At 38.9% G+C, this 23,019-nt stretch overlaps 1 protein-coding gene across 2 annotated transcripts; it reads left to right on the top strand.

Annotated features, from left to right (window-relative positions):
* The first annotated feature begins 16,966 nt into the window (after nt 1-16,966).
* On the top strand, nt 16,967-21,589 carry LOC130723573 (ethylene receptor 2-like). 2 transcript variants are annotated; one of them, XM_057574678.1, is made up of 3 exons: nt 16,967-17,380; nt 18,316-20,171; nt 20,725-21,589. In XM_057574678.1, the coding sequence occupies exons 2-3, from the start codon at nt 18,432-18,434 to the stop codon at nt 21,256-21,258; spliced, it is 2,274 nt and encodes a 757-aa protein (XP_057430661.1). In that variant the 5' UTR covers nt 16,967-17,380; nt 18,316-18,431; the 3' UTR covers nt 21,259-21,589. The 2 variants fall into 2 exon arrangements, with proteins under 2 accessions (XP_057430661.1, XP_057430662.1); XM_057574679.1 differs by lacking the exon at nt 16,967-17,380 and adding an exon at nt 17,509-18,064.
* Nucleotides 21,590-23,019: the final 1,430 nt, after the last annotated feature.

Raw genomic sequence — 23,019 nt, 5'->3', positions numbered from 1 at the left:
AAAGGTTACAGCGTCGGCAATATTTCCGTGGGTATAGTGCAACCGTAAATTGTCATGAAAGCCTATACCGATGGAAACAAAACCGTAGGTATATCATATTGAGCTAAACTTACGGAGGGATTACCGTCACTATAGGTTATACCGACGGAACCAAAACCGTGGGTACAGCGAAATAAAAACCACGAAATTTTTTGCCGTCGGTAAAAGTTTTTCGAGCAATAGCGACGGTTTTTTACCCTTTACCTACGACTTTCTGCCGTCACTATATGGCAAGTTTTTGTAGTGCCCTCTATATATAGGTTATGTACCGTAACATGTAAAAGGAAAACTACCCAATGGTGTAAACCGTCGGTAATTGGGCAGTTCCATAATTGCATGGTTTATAGTGAACTTACCAACAACTTCAATCATCAGTAACCTTTCTCACCAAATTTTCTTGTCACTCACGCTTTCCTGCCAAGTCTTTCTACCACGTACTAACGGTTGTAGTTGTCGGTATTGTTTGTTATTTTTCCGGGGAAACAAGAAGTATTAACGTTTAGGCCGTTAGTAACAACAAAATTTACCGACAGATTTTTGATCATCGGTAATAGCCAATATTCTTAGTGATTGAACTACTGCATTGGGAATAGTACTATTTATCACGAACAACGCCAAATGTTCTCTCGTTATAAATTGAACTATGTTCACCTCTGATCTTCGTGTTGTGACAATAGGCTGAATTCTATGGATACAATGAAGATGATCACAACGGGGGGTTACCTGCAAGAGACACTCAAACGTCGAGTCGGCTTCTAAACTAGAGAGAGTATCTCAAAGTCCAAGTAGAACTAATAGTTTAGCAAAACGAGCAATGCTTGCGTAAATATGCGATTAAATCGGTATTTATAAGTCTGGTGATAGTTGTTTTTCTGACTTGAGATCTCTTGGAAGTCTTGATGAAGGTTCTCCAAGATAAGTTATCATGGATAATCTTGTATTGTTTCATTTAATCTGTCGGTCGCATCCGCTCGGTCAATGCTTGGATGGGGTGTTCCTTATCTTAGTCATCTCAACCAACCTACATGGTTCTCACTTGGTGGTAAGACATTTGGGTCAATTGAGATGCTATTAAGTCAGTCGGAATAATTCAAAAAATATGAGGTCAAAGGTTCAATTCTCATGACAATTCCTGATGCTTGCGGTAGAGGCATAATTCTAAAATTTCAAACTTTGTAAGACCATGAGCAATGGTTGTTGAAAAATTGTGTTGAGGATTGTTGAGATGTTGTAGTGGTTGTTGAAGAATGTTGAGGGTGATGTGGAGGAGAGAGGGAGGGAAGAAATGTTGAGGAAGCTCAACAAAGTTGAGGGACCTGCGGTGTGCCACGTGTCGAGCTGCAGTTGGCCACCGACAGGCGCGTGCTGGCCACGCGCAGACAAGGCGCGTGACGCGCCTGCGAGAGGGAGAGAGAAACTGACATATTTAATGGGCTTCCACGTGTCCAAATCTGATTGGGTCGCCGGATTTCTTTTTCCCTTATCTTTAGAACTCAATTATTTCATAAAAAAAAAATATTTTCTGGAAAAAAAATTTATACCAAAATTCATGATTTTTTTTCTCTATAAATAGAGACTTGGTTCGTTTGATTTGGACACAGAAAAAAAAAATCAAGTTTTTCACTCTCTTATTATCTCTCTCATCATCTTACTATCTTTCTATTAGCCTTTGTTTTGAAAGGGATCACAACAATCACCATTTCAACACCCATAATTCATCTAACTACCCATATAACAACTAAAATCCCAACAATTATCAAGATCCAAATCAATTTCCAACCAACGTCATCAAAATCCCAACAATTATCAAGATCCTGGTCAATTTCCCAACCAACGTCATCAAAATCCCAACAATTATCAAGATCCAAATCAATTTCCCAACCAACGTCCTCAAAATCCCAACAATTTTCAAGATTCAAATCAATTTTTCATTCAACGTCCTCAAAATCCCCATAATTTTGGTTTGGCACCAAATTTCAATCAGACATCCTTTGTTCCAAACTGTCATCCATCTTATGGATCTGTGAGATATTCATCTCAAACACCCCAGTCTAGTGGTTATATGTCAATGGTTCCTGAAAAATTTCGGAGTGTTGATGTACCGGAATTTCCGGGATTTTCAACACAAGTCAATCTTGGTGGCAGGCCAGCAGATGCGGTCGATGAGTACATCAAAATTGGAGGTACTACAGCATTGGAGTGTTTACGTAGATTCTGTAAAGGAATCATACGATTGTATGAGCAACAGTACCTGAGAGCACCAACCCAAGATGACCTGCAAAGAATACCTCTTGTTAGTGACATGTGGGGGTTCCCAGGCATGATCGGGAGTATTGACTGCATGCACTGGGAGTGGAAAAATTGTCCTAAAGCATGGGAAGGTCAATTTACTAGAGGGGATAAGGGAACCACAACAGTTATTCTTGAAGCAGTTGCATCTCATGATCTATGGATCTGGCATGCCTTTTTTGGATGTCCTGGAACGTTGAACGACATAAACGTTCTAGATCGGTCACCAGTGTTTGATGACGTGGAACAAGGAAAGACTCCAGCTGTGAATTTCTTTGTGAATCAACGTCCCTATAATATGGCATACTATCTAGCTGATGGTATGTATCCTTCTCATCCAACTTTCGTCAAAACGATTAGACTCCCTCAAAGTGAACCCGATAAGTTATTTGCAAAAGTTCAGGAGGGATGTCGGAAGGACATCGAACGTGCATTTGGAGTTCTTCAAGCTCGTTTTAAAATCATCCGTGAACCAGCTCGCTTGTGGGACATAGATGATTTGAGTATCATTATGAGGTCATGCATCATATTACATAATATGATTGTTGAGGATGAACGAGATAAATATTTGCAACATTCGACCGATTTTGAGCAATCTGGGGAAAGTGGATCTAGTGAAGCACATCTGGGCGACCATACTCGACAAAGGTGTTACCCGCTTTTGCAAATCATGTGCGTGCTAGATCCGAGTTGCGTGATTCAAATTGTAAGACCCAAGTTTTTAAGCTTGGAATAAGTGGAAGAGACTTCCATTCACGATTAGGCTTGACGTATCGTGAAGGAAGACCTGAACAAGAGTTTATCGAATGGAATAAATTTATGAAGGAGAAAGTTCAGGAAAAGTCTGAGGATCGTATTGAAGTCGATTTAAATTATAGCACGATCGTTATACGCTTAACCTAGGTCAGAAACCCTAGGATATAGCTAATTTTCACTTTTAGGCACGATGGAAGTTAATTCCAAAAATCTTCAGAGAAATGTTAGAACTTCTCCTTTTCCATATATCACAATCGTTTCGAGGCGAAACTCTAGGATCTACGAACGTCCGATTCCGATCATCGGAAGTTTGCCGAAACCGAAACCCTGGTATTTCAAAACCCTAGAATCACCCGACAATGAAGACTTTTTCTATTCAGAGCTTCAAATGAATATTCTACACGCGTACACCCATTTCTCTTGATGATTTCAATCTTTCTTCAGAAGGAAGTTTTCCATTCCGACATCCGATGCAAAAAGCAACTTATCGGGTAAAATAGTTTTATACCGACTATGCATTAGTTGCTAAAAATACAAGGAGACCTCATTTTAGTTTTGGAATTCTTTCGCCAAAACATATCTTAGAATTCACGGAGAATGACGCCGGAAAAATCAGATTCGCGAAACTTTCATTTTACCGCGTTTTGCCAACCTCTATATATAGCCAAGAAAAGAGAAAATATCACAAAAACTCACCCAAAACCCACCCAAAGGCCGCGAGTTTGAGAGGAGAGGAGGAGAAGAAGATTTTGTTCAATCCTTGCTTGATCGTCGATCAATCAGTTGCTACTTCAAGGTGCCGAGGTATAGTCGCTAATCCTTACCTCTGATCGCTTTTTCCATAGCTTTTCTGTAGACTTTTCTGAGCTGATAGTTTTGAGGTTTTTGCAAAACTATCCTGAATATTTCATTTCTGATTCTAAACCTCTTCCTTATGTGCCCAAGATCACTTCTGCCGGGTTAGATTTTCCGTTATGTCGCCGGAATTCCGCCGGAATCAATTTTAGCCTAAAATACCCATTTTTGGAGTTTTTGAAGTAAAGCTTCAACCTTTAGGCTGAAAACTATCGCCTTAGCTTAATGCTAGTAGGATTAGTTGTCATAAACGTCGTTGGTGACGTCCCTGCAAAATTTGGTTTTTGGGATTTCAGTTTTGAAATTTCTAAGTTAAAAATCATGACCAAAATACCCCTGCGACAGTTTTTGATCCGATAATTTTTCCGAGTTCAGAATACCCTTAGTTACGGCTAATGATAGCATAGGAACCAAGTTTGATCGAAGAAAAATCGAGCCCCACAATTGTGAAAAGTGGCCGAACCTATTAAGGGGGGAGGAGGAAATTTCCTTTTCCGAAAACTTGTTCTTTCGCGCTAGATTATCGTACCTTAGAGTATAGATTACTTCGAGTAACCTTCGTAAGTATCGATAGCTTAGTTTTCGATAGATTATGATAATATTTCTGTGGTTTTGCTCTAAAGGTGATTTTGAGGATTTCCCAGAGGAGCAAGCCTTTGATTGTGAACAAGTGTTAGGAGATCGTCCTGGAGAATCTACAGGTGAGGGCTTCTCACTGAATCTCTAGTTAATGCTTAGGGTCGATGCTTTCGACATTGTTTACTGTTTATGCACTTGTTTGTGTTTGATTGGAAAAATGTTTTATGAGGCTTCGGCTGACAATGTAGATGATGCATCTACTGAATGTTTTTGATGATTGACTTACATGCTACGTGCTATGTGGGTAATCTAGGATGTGTGGTGCATGCCTTATATGCTAAGTGCAATGTGGTTATTGCTTAATATGTTGATATATGACATGTTGATTGATTGTGCTGAGTTATTTATGCTTTTGCAATGAGATCTGAGTTTCTGAATAGTGAGAATAGCGGGCAGGTCATGCCGATTTTATTTTGAGAGTTTTGAGAAAGTTTGATAGGACGAATGAGATTCGGGCCTTGTTATGGTGTTTCATGGATCGAGACATTCTCTGGTGTCATTTGGGGATTAGGAGATCCCGAGAACTGATAGGATTTGCGATAAGACTAAAAGGATACTATTTTGTAAAGAAAACTCATAAGACATTAAACAACCTCTAAATCTTCAAATAAGGATAATAAACTCGAAAGGAAGCTTTGGATGCAAATCTTAGTTTGGAAAACGAGAAGTGTCGTCGGATCCAAGTGTTGAGGAGATTGGTAAGTTCTGAGTATGTTGATACTCCTTCGCTCGTTGAGCAGTTTGTTTAGCCATCCAAGGGATGAGCCGAGAAGCTTCACTGAGGCGTGAGACCTTGTGAATGCGTGATACTCCACTGAGGCGTGAGACCTTGTGGAAAGCATGGATCTTCACTGAGGCGTGAGACCTCGTGAACAGCATGAAGCTTCACTGAGGCGTGAGACCTTGTGAATGCGGGATACTCTTGTGCTGTTGGAGCAGCTATGTGTTGTTGGGCTATCCTGGGGATAAGTCCGGGAAACCGTTAGTTTCCGAGAGTGTGATACTCTGTGCTCGTTGAGCAGTTGTGACCATCGGATTGAGATGAGTCGGATGATTTGGAGATCATCGTGGGTTATGTGTTGTTGTGAAGAAGTGTCTTTTGTCGCAGAATCGACTTTACCTTAGGGTAAGCTTTTAGAGACTTTAATTTACCTAGAACACGTGGCGACGTGTCGAGTGAGATTCGGAGACGTTGTTTGACTAATCATCCTGCATTCATGCAACATTAATGAGGTATTAACACAGGACGTACTCTGGACCTCGTCGGTTTCCAAAATGGTCATAAGACCCGGAATGCCGTGTAAGAGCGTTTGTAGACGTCTCTTGTAGCAGACCGAAATGGCAGACCTTAGGGTTTACTGCTGATCTGACTACCTTTGTGTGGTGTAAGAGGCACGCGGGCCGAAATGGTCCCACCGTGGCTGGTGTTAGGGCTGATCCGTTTGATGTCCATCCGTTTTCCGGAATGCATTTGGTTAACTGGGTTAACCGTCATATCATTTCATGCAACATGCATACTGACTTAGTTGCTGAGTGTGATTGATAATTGTTAATTTTATCTGATGCATGCTATGTGTTATTACTGTCGTTATATTCATTGTGTAACCCTAGGATGTTATCCCTAGCTATAAGCCTAAGTGGCTATTCTCTTATCTATATCTATTGGTGCTATTATTTACGTAATTCTTTGGAGTTGACCCTCGCGTCTTCTGTGTGTGCTTTGGCGGACAAACGCCCATTGTCAGATGTCTTTGGCGGGCTGGTTCACGACGGTTCACCCTTCGGGGGGAACTAGGGCTGAGATGCTGGAACAAGAGCGCATCGCGTTCGCGAGAGGAGGACGGATGGTGTACATAGACTAGGTCGTTCTGGATTTCGAATTCGGACGACGATCATGCTAGCATGTAGGATTGAGTGTTAGTGTGAGCTCCTCGAGATGGGATTAGTGTAGGAGTAGAGTCTTAGCTCTGAACATCAATTGTTTCTTTGGGGACAGGGTAGTTTCCCGCCGATAGCTTTTTGTGTGGTTTCTTTACGGGAATCACAGAGAGTTGGTTGGACTTAGGAGGTCTTGTTTCGGGCCGATTGGGCTAACTCTCGTTTTTTAGGTTTGTGTTGCGGACACTTACCTTTTTCTTTTGGATTGCACCTTTTTCCTTCGGGCGTTACATTTTTCTACTTCCCGTCACTGGAGGTTTACTCGTGACGTGGTTAGCTACTTATAGCGGGGGCTGTAATATATATTGTGTTTTAGTTCTGCTATCTCTCGCATTTGCGTTTATTTATTTTAGTCTTGTTTATATTATCGGAAAAAAAAATATTCACGTTTTTTCGCATTAAGTTTATTTTTGGTTACTAAAGTGACGCCACCGAAATCGGGGTGTTACATTGTGGTATCAGAGCACGGTCGAGTCTTTCGGGAGTTGTTGGGGAATAGGTCTTCTGTGCTAGGTTGTGTGACTTTGCAAAGAGTGAAAATTGATTGTCTGCAAGCGATTTTTCGCTTAGAATTGATTGAAGTTATTACTTAATTATATTGTATAGTTATACTAGATGCTATCTTATGATGAGTACTAACTGTTTGTTTAACTTAACAGAACATGGTGAACACTAACCAATTAGCTGCGATGATGGCCACTATGGCCCAAGCCGTGACGCGCAAGCAAACGATAATGCGATGAGGCGTGCAGCTGAGGAGGCACGTGAACAGCATCAGCGCCAGAGGGAAGTAACTCTGGATCAAAACAAAGGCCTGAATGATTTCAGGAGGCAAAACCCACCAAAGTTCTCTGGTGGTACTGACCCAGACAAAGCGGATCTCTGGATTCAGGAGATCGAGAAGATATTCGGCGTACTACAAACTGCTGAGGGTGCCAAGTTGGGTATGGCAACTTATCTGCTACTCGGGGATGCTGAGTACTGGTGGAAGGGCACCAGAGGGATTATGGAAGACAATCACGAGGAGATTAACTGGAACTCATTCCGGACCGCATTCTTGGAAAAGTATTTTCCAACAAGTGCTCGAGATGAGAGGGAGGCACAGTTTCTGACACTCCGTCAGGGAGGTATGTCTGTACCGGAATTTGCTTCGAAGCTGGAATCTTTGGCGAAGCATTTTCAATTCTTTCATGATCACGTGAACGAGCGCTACATGTGCAAGCGCTTTGTTAATGGACTGAGGCCTGATATTGAGGACTCAGTGAGGCCACTGGGAATCATGCGATTCCAATCTTTGGTTGAGAAAGCCACTGAGGTGGAACTGATGAAGAACCGGAGGCTAAACTGGGCTGGAACTGGAGGGCCGATGAGGTCGGGCTCTCAAAATTTTCAGAGCAGAGAGAAATTTCAGAGCAGGGGGCCATATCAGCGTCCTGCTGGAAGAGGATTTACTTCAGGATCTTACAGACCCATGGCGGGTACTGTTGGAGGTCCCGGAGATCAGACTTTGAAGGAGGAGACGACCTGTTTCAGATGTGGGGAGCCGGGGCATTATGCTAATGCTTGTCCCGACACGAGGCCCAAATGCTTTAATTGTAACAAAATGGGGCATGATGCCGGTCAGTGCAGAGCACCCAAGACGGAATCAACCGTGAACACTGCTCGTGGAAAGCGTTCTGCTGCTAAAGCAAGAGTCTACACCATGGACGGTGAGAGAGCCGAGGGGTTAGTCAGAGGAGAGCGCAAGAACGATGGTAACCTTCTAACCATTCTTTCTCATTTCAGTATAATATGTTCCATTACTTTCGTAGCGTGTGCAAACACACCTAACTTACTTATACTGTCTAAGCTTTGACCTTATAGTTATTACGCCTATTAATACCTTATTTGACCGTAGCTCGTATTTTAGCTATAGAAGTTATACGAGGTTTAGAATGACACGCTAAGCCTAGAAAGTAGTCTTCTACCGATGCGTTTAAAAGGAAGCTAGAAGCTGAAGAATGAATCTCATAGAGATTTCTTATGGATAGTATACGTATGATGTTGAGGGCGTGTAGTTCCGTAGCGGAATCGTTGAGGATGTGATGTCAGGATATTTGTGACTATTGGATGATAGGAACTCATTGACTATTCCAGTAGGTTTTTCTAGATTTCCACCTTCGATGTATTAGGCCTGATCAACTTAATATTGAGGGGGTGATATTCGGAATCACAGCTGGTTATGGACTTTGATAGAAGGATTGGTAAGATCAACTTGATTTGATCGAAGATTAGTTGAGTTTGGGAGGAGAAAGTTCTCATTAAGTAATTGTTTTCCTTGCGAAGGAGTTGTAGTTTTAAGAGATGAATATTCTTTTAGGAAATGTTGAAGAGTTACAGAGCATCAGAGATCCAAACTTGGAAAGGTTTAGGTTTTAAGTCTATTAATTCTTGTCATAAGTGTGTAGGACTTGAAGTTTGTCATAATTTGATTGGGAGATTAAGAAGTTTATCGACGAGATGGTAATCAAGTTACAAGAAGGAAAGTGTTAGTATTAAGATGAATACTTGAAGTTATCATATTTGGACAAGCTACTCAGAGTCTAATAGTGAATGGAACTTTGTTATGGATTTCGGTGATGCATGATAGAGTTAGCAAGTGAATTTTGCTCAGATGAATAAGAATCCTATGATTAAGATTGACTTGGGGAGTTGAAAATCATGTATGAGTAAGGGATGTAGTGGTGATAGCAGTTACGATAGTAGTTAAACCTCAGAAGGTTGGAGGATCGGATGACGAAATGACTAGTTAAGTCCCTTGAGGTATAGTTATGATTGGATCTTCTAGAGGATGAACCTCGATTTATGCGAAGTGTTAGGAATTTCAGTAAGCCTAAATTGGGTTGAGTAAGGAAGGTTTTGAGGACGAAGACGACAATAATGGATTGTTGGATATTAAGAGGATGATTGGCTTATGAGTGGTCGATGAATTGATGATTAAGGGGATGAGTCTTGTTATGCACGAGGTGTTAAGACTCAAGTTGAGTTTTAATTTGAACGGTGACTGAGGGGAAGATCGATTTCATGGTACGAGCGACGATAGTTACGAAGTTGGAAGTGACGTTAATGGACTAGTAGATTCCAAGGCAATAGTTTGACTAGGAGTTATCAAGCGACCGAGTTGAGTTTGGATCATGAGTGAACATCACGAGGACAAGTTGAGCATTCACTCCGGAACATAGAGAAGTACCGGGCTTCTAATCAGTATTTTGGACGAACAAAAGCAAAGGAGCAAGTGGTTAAGGTTGTGCGATTGCACGAATGGCAACAAATATTATTTCCAACGGAGACCCGACGCAAGTGGTCAAACCGGACAACAGAGAGTTAGAAGACGATATGTCTTTTGAGACGCCGTCGGTCAGCATTGGGACTAGAAGAGTGAAACAATCGAAGGGAAAGCAGAGTGCTTTAGTGCAAGTTATTTGGAACAAAGACACGGACGGTGCTATATGAGAGTTAGAGGAAAAGATCAAGGAACAATATCCATAACTTTTTACTGATCCTTAAGTTTCGAGGACGAAACTTTCTTTTTGGAGGGTAGTAATGTAAGACCCAAGTTTTTAAGCTTGGAATAAGTGGAAGAGACTTCCATTCACGATTAGGCTTGACGTATCGTGAAGGAAGACCTGAACAAGAGTTTATCGAATGGAATAAATTTATGAAGGAGAAAGTTCAGGAAAAGTCTGAGGATCGTATTGAAGTCGATTTAAATTATAGCACGATCGTTATACGCTTAACCTAGGTCAGAAACCCTAGGATATAGCTAATTTTCACTTTTAGGCACGATGGAAGTTAATTCCAAAAATCTTCAGAGAAATGTTAGAACTTCTCTTTTTCCATATATCACAATCGTTTCGAGGCGAAACTCTAGGATCTACGAACGTCCGATTCCGATCATCGGAAGTTTGCCGAAACCGAAACCCTGGTATTTCAAAACCCTAGAATCACCCGACAATGAAGACTTTTTCTATTCAGAGCTTCAAATGAATATTCTACACGCGTACACCCATTTCTCTTGATGATTTCAATCTTTCTTCAGAAGGAAGTTTTCCATTCCGACATCCGATGCAAAAAGCAACTTATCGGGTAAAATAGTTTTATACCGACTATGCATTAGTTGCTAAAAATACAAGGAGACCTCATTTTAGTTTTGGAATTCTTTCGCCAAAACATATCTTAGAATTCACGGAGAATGACGCCGGAAAAATCAGATTCGCGAAACTTTCATTTTACCGCGTTTTGCCAACCTCTATATATAGCCAAGAAAAGAGAAAATATCACAAAAACTCACCCAAAACCCACCCAAAGGCCGCGAGTTTGAGAGGAGAGGAGGAGAAGAAGATTTTGTTCAATCCTTGCTTGATCGTCGATCAATCAGTTGCTACTTCAAGGTGCCGAGGTATAGTCGCTAATCCTTACCTCTGATCGCTTTTTCCATAGCTTTTCTGTAGACTTTTCTGAGCTGATAGTTTTGAGGTTTTTGCAAAACTATCCTGAATATTTCATTTCTGATTCTAAACCTCTTCCTTATGTGCCCAAGATCACTTCTGCCGGGTTAGATTTTCCGTTATGTCGCCGGAATTCCGCCGGAATCAATTTTAGCCTAAAATACCCATTTTTGGAGTTTTTGAAGTAAAGCTTCAACCTTTAGGCTGAAAACTATCGCCTTAGCTTAATGCTAGTAGGATTAGTTGTCATAAACGTCGTTGGTGACGTCCCTGCAAAATTTGGTTTTTGGGATTTCAGTTTTGAAATTTCTAAGTTAAAAATCATGACCAAAATACCCCTGCGACAGTTTTTGATCCGATAATTTTTCCGAGTTCAGAATACCCTTAGTTACGGCTAATGATAGCATAGGAACCAAGTTTGATCGAAGAAAAATCGAGCCCCACAATTGTGAAAAGTGGCCGAACCTATTAAGGGGGGAGGAGGAAATTTCCTTTTCCGAAAACTTGTTCTTTCGCGCTAGATTATCGTACCTTAGAGTATAGATTACTTCGAGTAACCTTCGTAAGTATCGATAGCTTAGTTTTCGATAGATTCTGATAATATTTCTGTGGTTTTGCTCTAAAGGTGATTTTGAGGAATTCCCAGAGGAGCAAGCCTTTGATTGTGAACAAGTATTAGGAGATCGTCCTGGAGAATCTACAGGTGAGGGCTTCTCACTGAATCTCTAGTTAATGCTTAGGGTCGATGCTTTCGACATTGTTTACTGTTTATGCACTTGTTTGTGTTTGATTGGAAAAATGTTTTATGAGGCTTCGGCTGACAATGTAGATGATGCATCTACTGAATGTTTTTGATGATTGACTTACATGCTACGTGCTATGTGGGTAATCTAGGATGTGTGGTGCATGCCTTATATGCTAAGTGCAATGTGGTTATTGTTTAATATGTTGATATATGACATGTTGATTGATTGTGCTGAGTTATTTATGCTTTTGCAATGAGATCTGAGTTTCTGAATAGTGAGAATAGCGGGCAGGTCATGCCGATTTTATTTTGAGAGTTTTGAGAAAGTTTGATAGGACGAATGAGATTCGGGCCTTGTTATGGTGTTTCATGGATCGAGACATTCTCTGGTGTCATTTGGGGATTAGGAGATCCCGAGAACTGATAGGATTTGCGATAAGACTAAAAGGATACTATTTTGTAAAGAAAACTCATAAGACATTAAACAACCTCTAAATCTTCAAATAAGGATAATAAACTCGAAAGGAAGCTTTGGATGCAAATCTTAGTTTGGAAAACGAGAAGTGTCGTCGGATCCAAGTGTTGAGGAGATTGGTAAGTTCTGAGTATGTTGATACTCCTTCGCTCGTTGAGCAGTTTGTTTAGCCATCCAAGGGATGAGCCGAGAAGCTTCACTGAGGCGTGAGACCTTGTGAATGCGTGATACTCCACTGAGGCGTGAGACCTTGTGGAAAGCATGGATCTTCACTGAGGCGTGAGACCTCGTGAACAGCATGAAGCTTCACTGAGGCGTGAGACCTTGTGAATGCGGGATACTCTTGTGCTGTTGGAGCAGCTATGTGTTGTTGGGCTATCCTGGGGATAAGTCCGGGAAACCGTTAGTTTCCGAGAGTGTGATACTCTGTGCTCGTTGAGCAGTTGTGACCATCGGATTGAGATGAGTCGGATGATTTGGAGATCATCGTGGGTTATGTGTTGTTGTGAAGAAGTGTCTTTTGTCGCAGAATCGACTTTACCTTAGGGTAAGCTTTTAGAGACTTTAATTTACCTAGAACACGTGGCGACGTGTCGAGTGAGATTCGGAGACGTTGTTTGACTAATCATCCTGCATTCATGCAACATTAATGAGGTATTAACACAGGACGTACTCTGGACCTCGTCGGTTTCCAAAATGGTCATAAGACCCGGAATGCCGTGTAAGAGCGTTTGTAGACGTCTCTTGTAGCAGACCGAAATGGCAGACCTTAGGGTTTACTGCTGATCTGACTACCTTTGTGTGGTGTAAGAGGCACGCGGGCCGAAATGGTCCCACCGTGGCTGGTGTTAGGGCTGATCCGTTTGATGTCCATCCGTTTTCCGGAATGCATTTGGTTAACTGGGTTAACCGTCATATCATTTCATGCAACATGCATACTGACTTAGTTGCTGAGTGTGATTGATAATTGTTAATTTTATCTGATGCATGCTATGTGTTATTACTGTCGTTATATTCATTGTGTAACCCTAGGATGTTATCCCTAGCTATAAGCCTAAGTGGCTATTCTCTTATCTATATCTATTGGTGCTATTATTTACGTAATTCTTTGGAGTTGACCCTCGCGTCTTCTGTGTGTGCTTTGGCGGACAAACGCCCATTGTCAGATGTCTTTGGCGGGCTGGTTCACGACGGTTCACCCTTCGGGGGGAACTAGGGCTGAGATGCTGGAACAAGAGCGCATCGCGTTCGCGAGAGGAGGACGGATGGTGTACATAGACTAGGTCGTTCTGGATTTCGAATTCGGACGACGATCATGCTAGCATGTAGGATTGAGTGTTAGTGTGAGCTCCTCGAGATGGGATTAGTGTAGGAGTAGAGTCTTAGCTCTGAACATCAATTGTTTCTTTGGGGACAGGGTAGTTTCCCGCCGATAGCTTTTTGTGTGGTTTCTTTACGGGAATCACAGAGAGTTGGTTGGACTTAGGAGGTCTTGTTTCGGGCCGATTGGGCTAACTCTCGTTTTTTAGGTTTGTGTTGCGGACACTTACCTTTTTCTTTTGGATTGCACCTTTTTCCTTCGGGCGTTACATTTTTCTACTTCCCGTCACTGGAGGTTTACTCGTGACGTGGTTAGCTACTTATAGCGGGGGCTGTAATATATATTGTGTTTTAGTTCTGCTATCTCTCGCATTTGCGTTTATTTATTTTAGTCTTGTTTATATTATCGGAAAAAAAAATATTCACGTTTTTTCGCATTAAGTTTATTTTTGGTTACTAAAGTGACGCCACCGAAATCGGGGTGTTACACAAATGTTCATCACGAACTGCAAGCAGATCTAGTGAAGCACATCTGGACAAAGTTTAGAATGTTTCAGGATTGAAGATGATTTGTATCGTACTAATTACATTATTTGTGTGTTGTGTGCTTAGTTTGTTGTCTTGCATTTTAAGTTATTGTGTGCTTAGTTTGTTGTCTTGCATTTTATTTTAAGAAAATAAAATAAATTGTGGTGTGCTTAGTTTGTTGTCTTGCATTTTAAGTTAAGAAAATAAAATAAATTATAATCTATATTTTAAAAAAATATTAAATTGTTAAGTGTTTATTGTTTTAATTTAATTTAAATCGATAATTGTAATTTTATGTAATCATAAAAACAAAAATATAAAATTAAATAAAAATGTGAAATAAAAAATGGTGGGGTAGGGTGAGTGGTGGGGTAGGGTGTTGAGAGTTAAGTAAAACTATTGGAGTGGGTAAAAGTTGAATGAGTGTTGAATAAGAGAGAGAAGATGATGTTGAGTGTTGGAAAGAGAAAAAGTGGGGTTGAGAAGGGGTAAACAAAACAAAATTCAACCAACCATTGCTCATGTTCTAATGAGTACTTTATTAATAATACTAGTAGATCCACTTATAAAAAAAAACTTGAGTGTGGGAGCATTTCAAAACATAATATCATTAGCAATTGGGCTGGACCCTAAAAGGCCCTACACCCTAGCAACCATACAACACGGCTTAACAATAACTTTTAATGATAGAAAGAAGAAAAAAAAACGTATCATAAACTTTTTTGGTCAGTAGATGCCCTTCAATAGCACTTATTAAAGAAAAATGATTCATGAACCACTGAATAGTAGAAACACCCCTAAACACCCATTTTCCTGCGGATTTTGCTTCGGATCCCTAATTTAGGAATTTCAATTTTACACGGTTCTGTACTTTATGGTTAGTCATGTGTATTTAGGTGGTTAGTTCAGTGTATTATTTGGCCAAATCCCTAATTTAGGAATTTCAATTTTACACGGTTCTGTGCTTTATGGTTAGTCATGTGTATTTAGGTGGTTAGTTCAGTGTATTATTTGGTCAAATCCCTAATTTAGGAATTTCAATTTTACACGGTTCTGTGCTTTATGGTTAGTCATGTGTATTTAGGTGGTTAGTTCAGTGTATTATTTGGCCAAATCCCTAATTTAGGAATTTCAACTTTACACGGTTATGTGCTTTATGGTTAGTCATGTGTATTTAGGCGGTTAGTTCAGTGTATTATTTGGTCAAATCCCTAATTTAGGAATTTCAACTTTACACGGTTCTGTGCTTTATGGTTAGTCATGTGTATTTAGGTGGTTAGTTCAGTGTATTATTTGGCCAAATCCCTAATTTAGGAATTTCAACTTTACAGTTTACACGGCGGTTATTTAACCGCCGCAAAATCATTACCTGCGAAAATTCGTTCGAAAATAGTACTTTCCTGCGGATTTTCTTACAAATTTTACCTTCAAATTTTTTCGATGAAAAATCCGCAGGAAATCCCGTAGCAAAATCCGCAGGAAAAAGGGGTGTTTAGGGGTGTTTTACTGTGTAGTGGTTCATGAATCATTACTGCTTATTAAATTTCAAATTTTAGTTCTTCAAGTTGATTAACACATAATTTCAGCAACTGCATCCAGTACATGTAATAGTTAAATCCAATTGCAATACATTTTAGTATAGCTTAGACCATCCACAATGGATGGTTTAATTGTTTGTTGAAGTGTGTTGAAGTTTGTTGAAGTGTTTTAATGGTTGTTGGATTTAGTTGAAAGGGGAGAGAGAGGGAGAAAATGTTGAAGATATTCAACAAAAAAATGTCTCAGGATTGAAGATGATTTGTATCGTACTATTTACGCTATTTGTGTGTTGTGTGCTTAGTTTTCCCTTGTCTTGCATTTTAAGATATTGTGTGCTTAGTTTGTTGTCTTGCATTTTATTTTAAGAAAATAAAATAAATTCTTGTATGCTTAGTTTGTTGTCTTGCATTTTAAGTTAAGAAAAAAAAATTATAGTCTATATTTAAAAAAAAAAAGTCTATATTTAAAAAAAAACAAATTGTTAAGTGTTTATTGTTTTAATTTAATTTAAATCGATAATTGTAATTTTATGTAATTATAAAAATAAAAATATAAAATTAAATAAAAATGTGAAATAAAAAAGTGGTGGGGTAGGGTGAGTGGTGAGTGGTGGGGTAGGGTGTTGAGAGTTAAACAAAACCATTGAAGTGGGTAATTGTTTAAAATTTGTTGAATTGGAGAGAGAAGATAATGTGGTGTGTTGGGAAGGGAAAAAGTGGGGTAAAAAAGGGTTAAACAAAACATTTTTTGTTTAACCATTGTATATGGTCTTATTGGACAGAGAAACCGAAAGGGGAGAGAGAGAATACAATTGAGTTTTTTCTTTAATATTTGAGAAAGGTAATAGGTGAGCATATAATAATGATAAATGAAGAATTATAAAGGACATAATGAGCATATAATAATGATAGTTTTTTTGTTTGGTCAAATATAATAATGATAGTGGAAGAAGGGGATGAGACTGAAGGAAATTAAAACAACTAATATTTTTTGGAGTGAGAAAGACCTTTTACTTCAAAAGAGCGTCCAAGTACTCTTCATGTAATAAAGGGACCCATTAACCACTAAATTAATACTATTCTTTAAGAAAACCCACTAGATATGATGTGGTGATTAGTTACATCATCTTTTTTTTTTTTCTGCATTGGAAAAACAGTTACATCATCCCTTAACTATGAGATCGAAAATTTAACTCCTTTTAACATAATTAAAACATAAAATATATTTTATATTCAGCTGTTTACCACTTAATGCGAGCATCCGTGATAAAAGAACTGGTCACTTGACTAGTGCATGGATCAACTTGTGCTGAAGAAAATAAGTGGACCCATTCTTCATCTTCTTTTTTTTTCACAATCTCAACGCTTTGTATCTATAACCCATCACTCATCTTTTCTTCCTCGACTAAACAACGGCGCTAGTCAGCTACTCTTCTATGGTTTGAGGTTTCCCATTCATTCATTCATTCAATTTCAAAATAACACATTGCACTTAACACACCATTGCTACACACACAGCAGATGAGTTTTAATTCATTGACACTTTCATTATACTTCCACTCAATTTTTATTTATATTTTTTTCTTCTTTAAATCCTATCACATCATCATGTATGTTATCTCGTGATTCAAATGTGGATCAAAACATATTGCAAACACAAGAAGCACAACACTTCATTTTTCTCCTCCTTGTTCCACACAAAGGGTCTCACCCACTGTTTCACCGGTTTACAAGGCACGAGATAGCTTGATTTCTCTGCACACTCAGCCAGGTTCTCTCTCTCTCTCTCTCTCTCTCTATATATATATATATATATATATATATATATATTTGTATATACATGGTGGGGTTGGTTGCATGCTGCTTTGTGTTCTTCCCGATGAAGGAGGTGACGGTGGGTAGGGGGTGCACTTGTTAAATGTGTAAAGTAATATATATGGGTGTTAGGAGTGTTTGGTAGATAGGAAAGTTGAACAGATTATTATTGGGTTGATAGTGAATTAGTGATTCGTCTTTTCTGATGTTTTAATGTGAGGATAAGATTATTAAGATGTGATTAAGTTTAGAATGTATGATTGCAATCTGGATTTTAACGTCATTTTAATCTTTTATTTAATTATTTTTGAAAAAAACAATGGCCTATGGGGCTGCATGCGTTTCTGCTAATATTTAAAAATAAAATAAAAATTGGTCTGCATCACTAGATGTATGATTTATTTGTTTCTTTATTTAGATTTTGGTTGGTGAACATTGTTAGACTATGGTTTTTTTTTCCTATGATTTGATGTTGTGTTTGTTGGGTTGGGTGTGGATTTCTCACCAAAGGGATTTTATTATGTTAGTATCTTCAATTTGATTGATGAAAACCTCCTCTTCACCCTTTGGCATTGTGTGGAATGAAACAAGTTTAAGACTGAAATTACAAGATAGGAATGGTTTGGATCATTTTATATAGGTATTTTCCTAATACTTTCTTCTCTAAAAAAAAATATTGTTAAAAATGACCTCCTTATCAATAATATTCCTCAAAATCTAGTATCTGATCAAACTCAATAGCGTAGTGTGATCCATATAGCTAACCTCACTTAGTGGGATAAGGTTTTTGTTGTTGTTTGTTTAATTTGTTATGTTTGGTTTAGGGATCTCAGAGTGTTCCATTTCCTGCTGTTTGGATGTGGGTTTTAAAGTTTTATTTTTTGATGACAGGGCAAGTTAATTGAACTTGGGAATGATTGAAGGTTGATGCCCTTTCATGTTTTCACACATTGATTTGTATCTTTGGATTGAATAAAGAATCAAGCAACATACTGGAGGTGAAATCAATGTTGAAAGCAACAGCATCTGGAGTTTTAATTGGCATGCTTTTCATGTGTGCATATGCAACAACAGATCATGGATATTCCAAATGCAACTGTGATGATGAGTCCAGCTGGTGGACAATTGAAACCATTCTTGAGAGCCAGAAAGTTGGTGATTTCCTCATTGCTGTGGCCTACTTCTCCATCCCCATTGAGCTTCTTTACTTCATCAGTTGCACAAATGTTCCCTTCAAATGGGTCCTCATTCAGTTCATTGCCTTCATTGTTCTCTGTGGAATGACACATTTGCTGAATGGTTGGACCTATGGCCCACATTCCTTCCAAGTCATGGTGGCACTCACTGTCTTAAAAGCTCTCACTGCTTTGGTATCATGTGCCACTGCCATAACCCTCATCACTTTAATCCCTTTGCTCCTAAAAGTGAAGGTCAGGGAATTCATGCTGAAGAAGAAGACCAGGGATCTTGGGAGGGAGGTTGGTATGATAATGAAGCAAAAGGAAACTGGAATGTATGTGAGGATGCTAACTCATGAGATTCGGAAGTCGCTTGATCGGCATAAGATTCTCTACACCACATTGGTTGAGCTTTCCAAAACTCTGGGATTGCAGAACTGTGCAGTATGGATGCCTAATGTTGATAAAACTGAGATGAACCTCACACATGAATTGAATGAGAGGAATAGGAACTTTTCTATCTCTACTACTGATCCTGATGTGGTGAGAATCAAGGAAACTTCTGGAGTGAACATAATTGGTTATGACTCTGAGCTTGCGGCTGCTAGTTGTGGGATTTCGAGCGAGGCAGGTGCAGTTGCTGCGATCCGAATGCCAATGCTTCGGGTTCGTGATTTCAAAGGGGGAACGCCAGAGATAACTCCCGCGATTTATGCGATATTGGTCTTGGTGCTCCCTAGTGGAGAGCCTAGATCTTGGAGCTTTCAAGAGCTCGAGATAATCAAGGTGGTTGCTGATCAGGTGGCCGTGGCTCTCTCGCATGCTGCGATTCTCGAAGAATCACAACTCATGAGGGAGAAGTTGGAGGACCAAAATCGAGCGTTGCAACAGGAGAAGATGAACGCTATGATGGCGAGCCAGGCCAGAGCTTCATTTCAGAAGGTCATGAGTAGTGGAATGGGAAGGCCAATGCACACAATTCTGGGTTTGCTTTCGATGTTACAAGATGAGAATTTGAAGAGTGAACAGAAACTTATTGTGGATTCAATGCTAAGGACTAGCATTGTCCTGTCAAATTTGATGAATGATGCCATGGACAGCTCGGATAGGGATGACGGAAGGTTTCCTTTGGAGATGAAACCTTTCGGGTTGCATAGCATGATAAAAGAAGCAGCTTGCCTTGTGAAGTGCTTGTGTGTTTTTAGGGGTTTAGGTTTTAGAGTCGAGATTGATAAGTCTTTGCCAGACAATGTTTTAGGTGATGAAAGGAGGTTATTTCAGGTGATTTTGCATATGGTTGGGAATGTCATTGATGGTAACCATGGGGGTGGGATTCTTGTACTTAAAGTTTTCGCAGAAACAGGAAGTCAAGGAAGGAATGACCAGGGATGGACAGCATGGAGACCAAGCTCTTCTAATGGGGATGTGCATATTAGATTTGAGATAGGGATGAGTAATAGTGATTCTGAATTGAATACTTCAGTTACCGGGCAGCTTGTGGGCTGGAAGCATTTTGGTGATTCAGTTGAGGAAAGGTTGAGCTTCAGCATTTGCAAGAGGATAATCCAGGTGAGTTTTGGAACATTGGTTGTTTGTGTGGCTCATTAAGTTCATTAAGATGCTGGTTTTCATCTTTATTCATGTTGTATATATAATACTTTAAAATTTTGGTTGGAGGCTATTTTCTTCATTGGTTCAAGCCTTCATTAGCTAAGGATTCAAAGAGTAAATTTCTTTTTGGTATCCTCCAAATGATTAACCAGGATGGATGTTTTTATCTATTTGTTATGACAAAAATATTTTGAATTTGAATATCTATTTTTCAAGGAGCACTGTTTCTTTCTTTTGTATTTTTTTTAACATTTGGAATGCTTTTCAAGATCTCCATTTATTGAGTAATTGTAATTGAGGAGATTCTGTTATGCTAACCTGTGACTTACATAGCTCTTGCAGATTGGATGTGATGCATGCGGTGTGTGTTAAATAGCACAAGCACATTTGAAATTGTCCCATTATTATTTCTTTATTTCATTGTTGGAAATGTTGAAGTAGTTGTTTGAGTTCTTGAAATTATCTTTCTCCCCATTGATTTTTCTTTTTGTGTCTACTATGTTGTTTTCAGATGATGCAAGGGAACATAAGGTTAACACCAAATTCTCAAGGTTTTCCACAAGTCATGACCCTTTCTCTTCGGCTTCAATTACGGCAGTCTATTTCAGTAGCCATACCAGAGCCTGGTGAGAGTTCTGAGCCTTCCAATTCAAATGCTTTCTTCAGAGGTCTGCAAGTCTTGTTGGCAGACAGTGACGATGTGAACAGAGCAGTGACACAAAGGTTGCTTCAGAAATTAGGCTGTGTTGTTACATCTGTTTCTTCAGGATTTGAATGCCTCAGTGTTATTGGATCTTCCTTTAAAGTTATTCTCTTGGATCTTCACATGCCTGATTTAGATGGATTTGAAGTAGCCACGAGGATTCGGAAGTTCAGGAGCCGGAATTGGCCTATGATTGTCGCCTTGACAGCGAGTGCCGAAGAAGGTTTGTGGGAAAGATGCAAGCAAGCCGGCATCAATGGAGTTATCCGGAAGCCGGTCTTGTTGCAAGGAATTGCAGGTGAACTCAGAAGAATCCTGATGCAGGGAAATAAAGTCATGTGAGCATGGCATGTTGCAACTGTTAAAAGCACTGCAACATCATGAAAAAGAGTAATGAAATTCCATTAACATTGTTGATAGAAGAAGTAGCAGCAGCACAGAGAACTCTCAGGCTTCAATTTCCCAGCAAGATTTTGAGCTTAGAGATCTTTGATAAGAATTTTTTTATACAGATTAGCTTCTTTTTCTTATTTTGTGACTGTAATGTGTGTATGTAGTTTCAATTGTGATACATGCATCTTCAGCACATCCCTATAATAAGAATATTGGGAAACAAAAATGTGAATCAAATGATTACAGAAAATAGCACATATAACAGCATTTTTTTATTTCATGTTCAAACCTTTTAGCATCACTTTTTCCAACTCAAAAGTTATTCCTACTAGCTTCTTCTTTTTGAGAATTCAAGTGCATGAGTTAGAGTTCCACATTGATTAATTAAAAATGTGCAAAGTAAAGACAATATAAGAAACGTGACCCATAACGTCAATGCCATAAGGCTTTGGATAAAGACGTGGTGTCCAAATCTCTTGGTGATATTTGGTGTTGGTTTATCAGTGCTTTGGGCTCTTTATGTCTCCCAAATTAACAAGTGGTATCAGGGTCACTTCTTGGTGTGGCTAGGATGATGGTTCACACTTCAAGAGAAGAATGTCAAAAAATTAATTGAGTTGGAGTCTCACATCAATTAAGACTTGAGAATGAGCAAAAGAGAAGAATGACGGAAATTTATTTGTGAGTAGGAATATCACATCGGTTAAGACTTAAGAATGAGTGAAATGAAGACAATATTAGAGTGCGACTTATAACTAAATGTCTTAAGGTTTTTTGGTAAAAATGTGCTGTCTAAAACTCTTGATGGTCTTCAGTGTTGATCCATTGGTGTTTTGGGTCACCCGCGTCTAGGACATATCTAGGATTTTCTTGTTGGAGGGCCGCAATGAAATAATGATAAAAGTGTCAATGAATATTATATATAAACCTTAAATAATAAAAATATTAAATACAAATTTTAGTTCTTTTTCATAGTACTAGATTTAGCTATTCTTACATCAACGGTCTTTTCAGCAATTTATGAGATGATCATCATCGATCTTGTTGCAAAGCCGAGTATAAATAAATTTCATTACATAAAAAGTTTTCTCTATAGATGTAGATACATGAAGTGTTGAAACAAGACATATATATCAATCTATCAACAAGTAAAAACATTGCTGATTTTTTAGTTTAAACTAACTTCTGGTAAAACTTAGATAAATTTGACATTTTTCGTAAGTTAAGATCTCATGGAACATTTGAATGATAATGTCTTGACTGAAATAGTAAATTCCTTTTTCCCAACTTGAAAATATTATCTGCATAAAATTTATTAACCGACTTACAAATGTTGTTATTATCAAATTATTTAAAATTTTCCTTAGAATCTAAATTTAAACTACGTATACGTATAAGAAGTTCCACTACATCGACATTAAATTTTTTATTTAATTTATATTGTTGCAAATCAAAATATATATATATATATATATATATATATATATATATCTGTGTGTGTGTGTGATTATTTTTCTATAAATACAAAATTTGAAATATTTTGCTTTAAGTCAACAGGAATATATGAGAAATTAAAACTCCATTCCGTGGCATGGGCCAGTTGTTTGTTTGTATAATAGACTACGAAACCATGCATGAATCTGGGCACGTAAATGGAACACTTTGTCACTTTCACGTGGACCCATTCACTTCATTTACAATTCACCACCA

Source organism: Lotus japonicus, chromosome 6 (assembly GCF_012489685.1).
Source record: "Lotus japonicus ecotype B-129 chromosome 6, LjGifu_v1.2".
In the NCBI taxonomy this organism is placed as follows: domain Eukaryota; kingdom Viridiplantae; phylum Streptophyta; class Magnoliopsida; order Fabales; family Fabaceae; genus Lotus; species Lotus japonicus.
The sequence above is the reverse complement of the archived record's forward strand: the minus strand, read 5'-3'. Positions and strand labels throughout refer to the sequence as shown.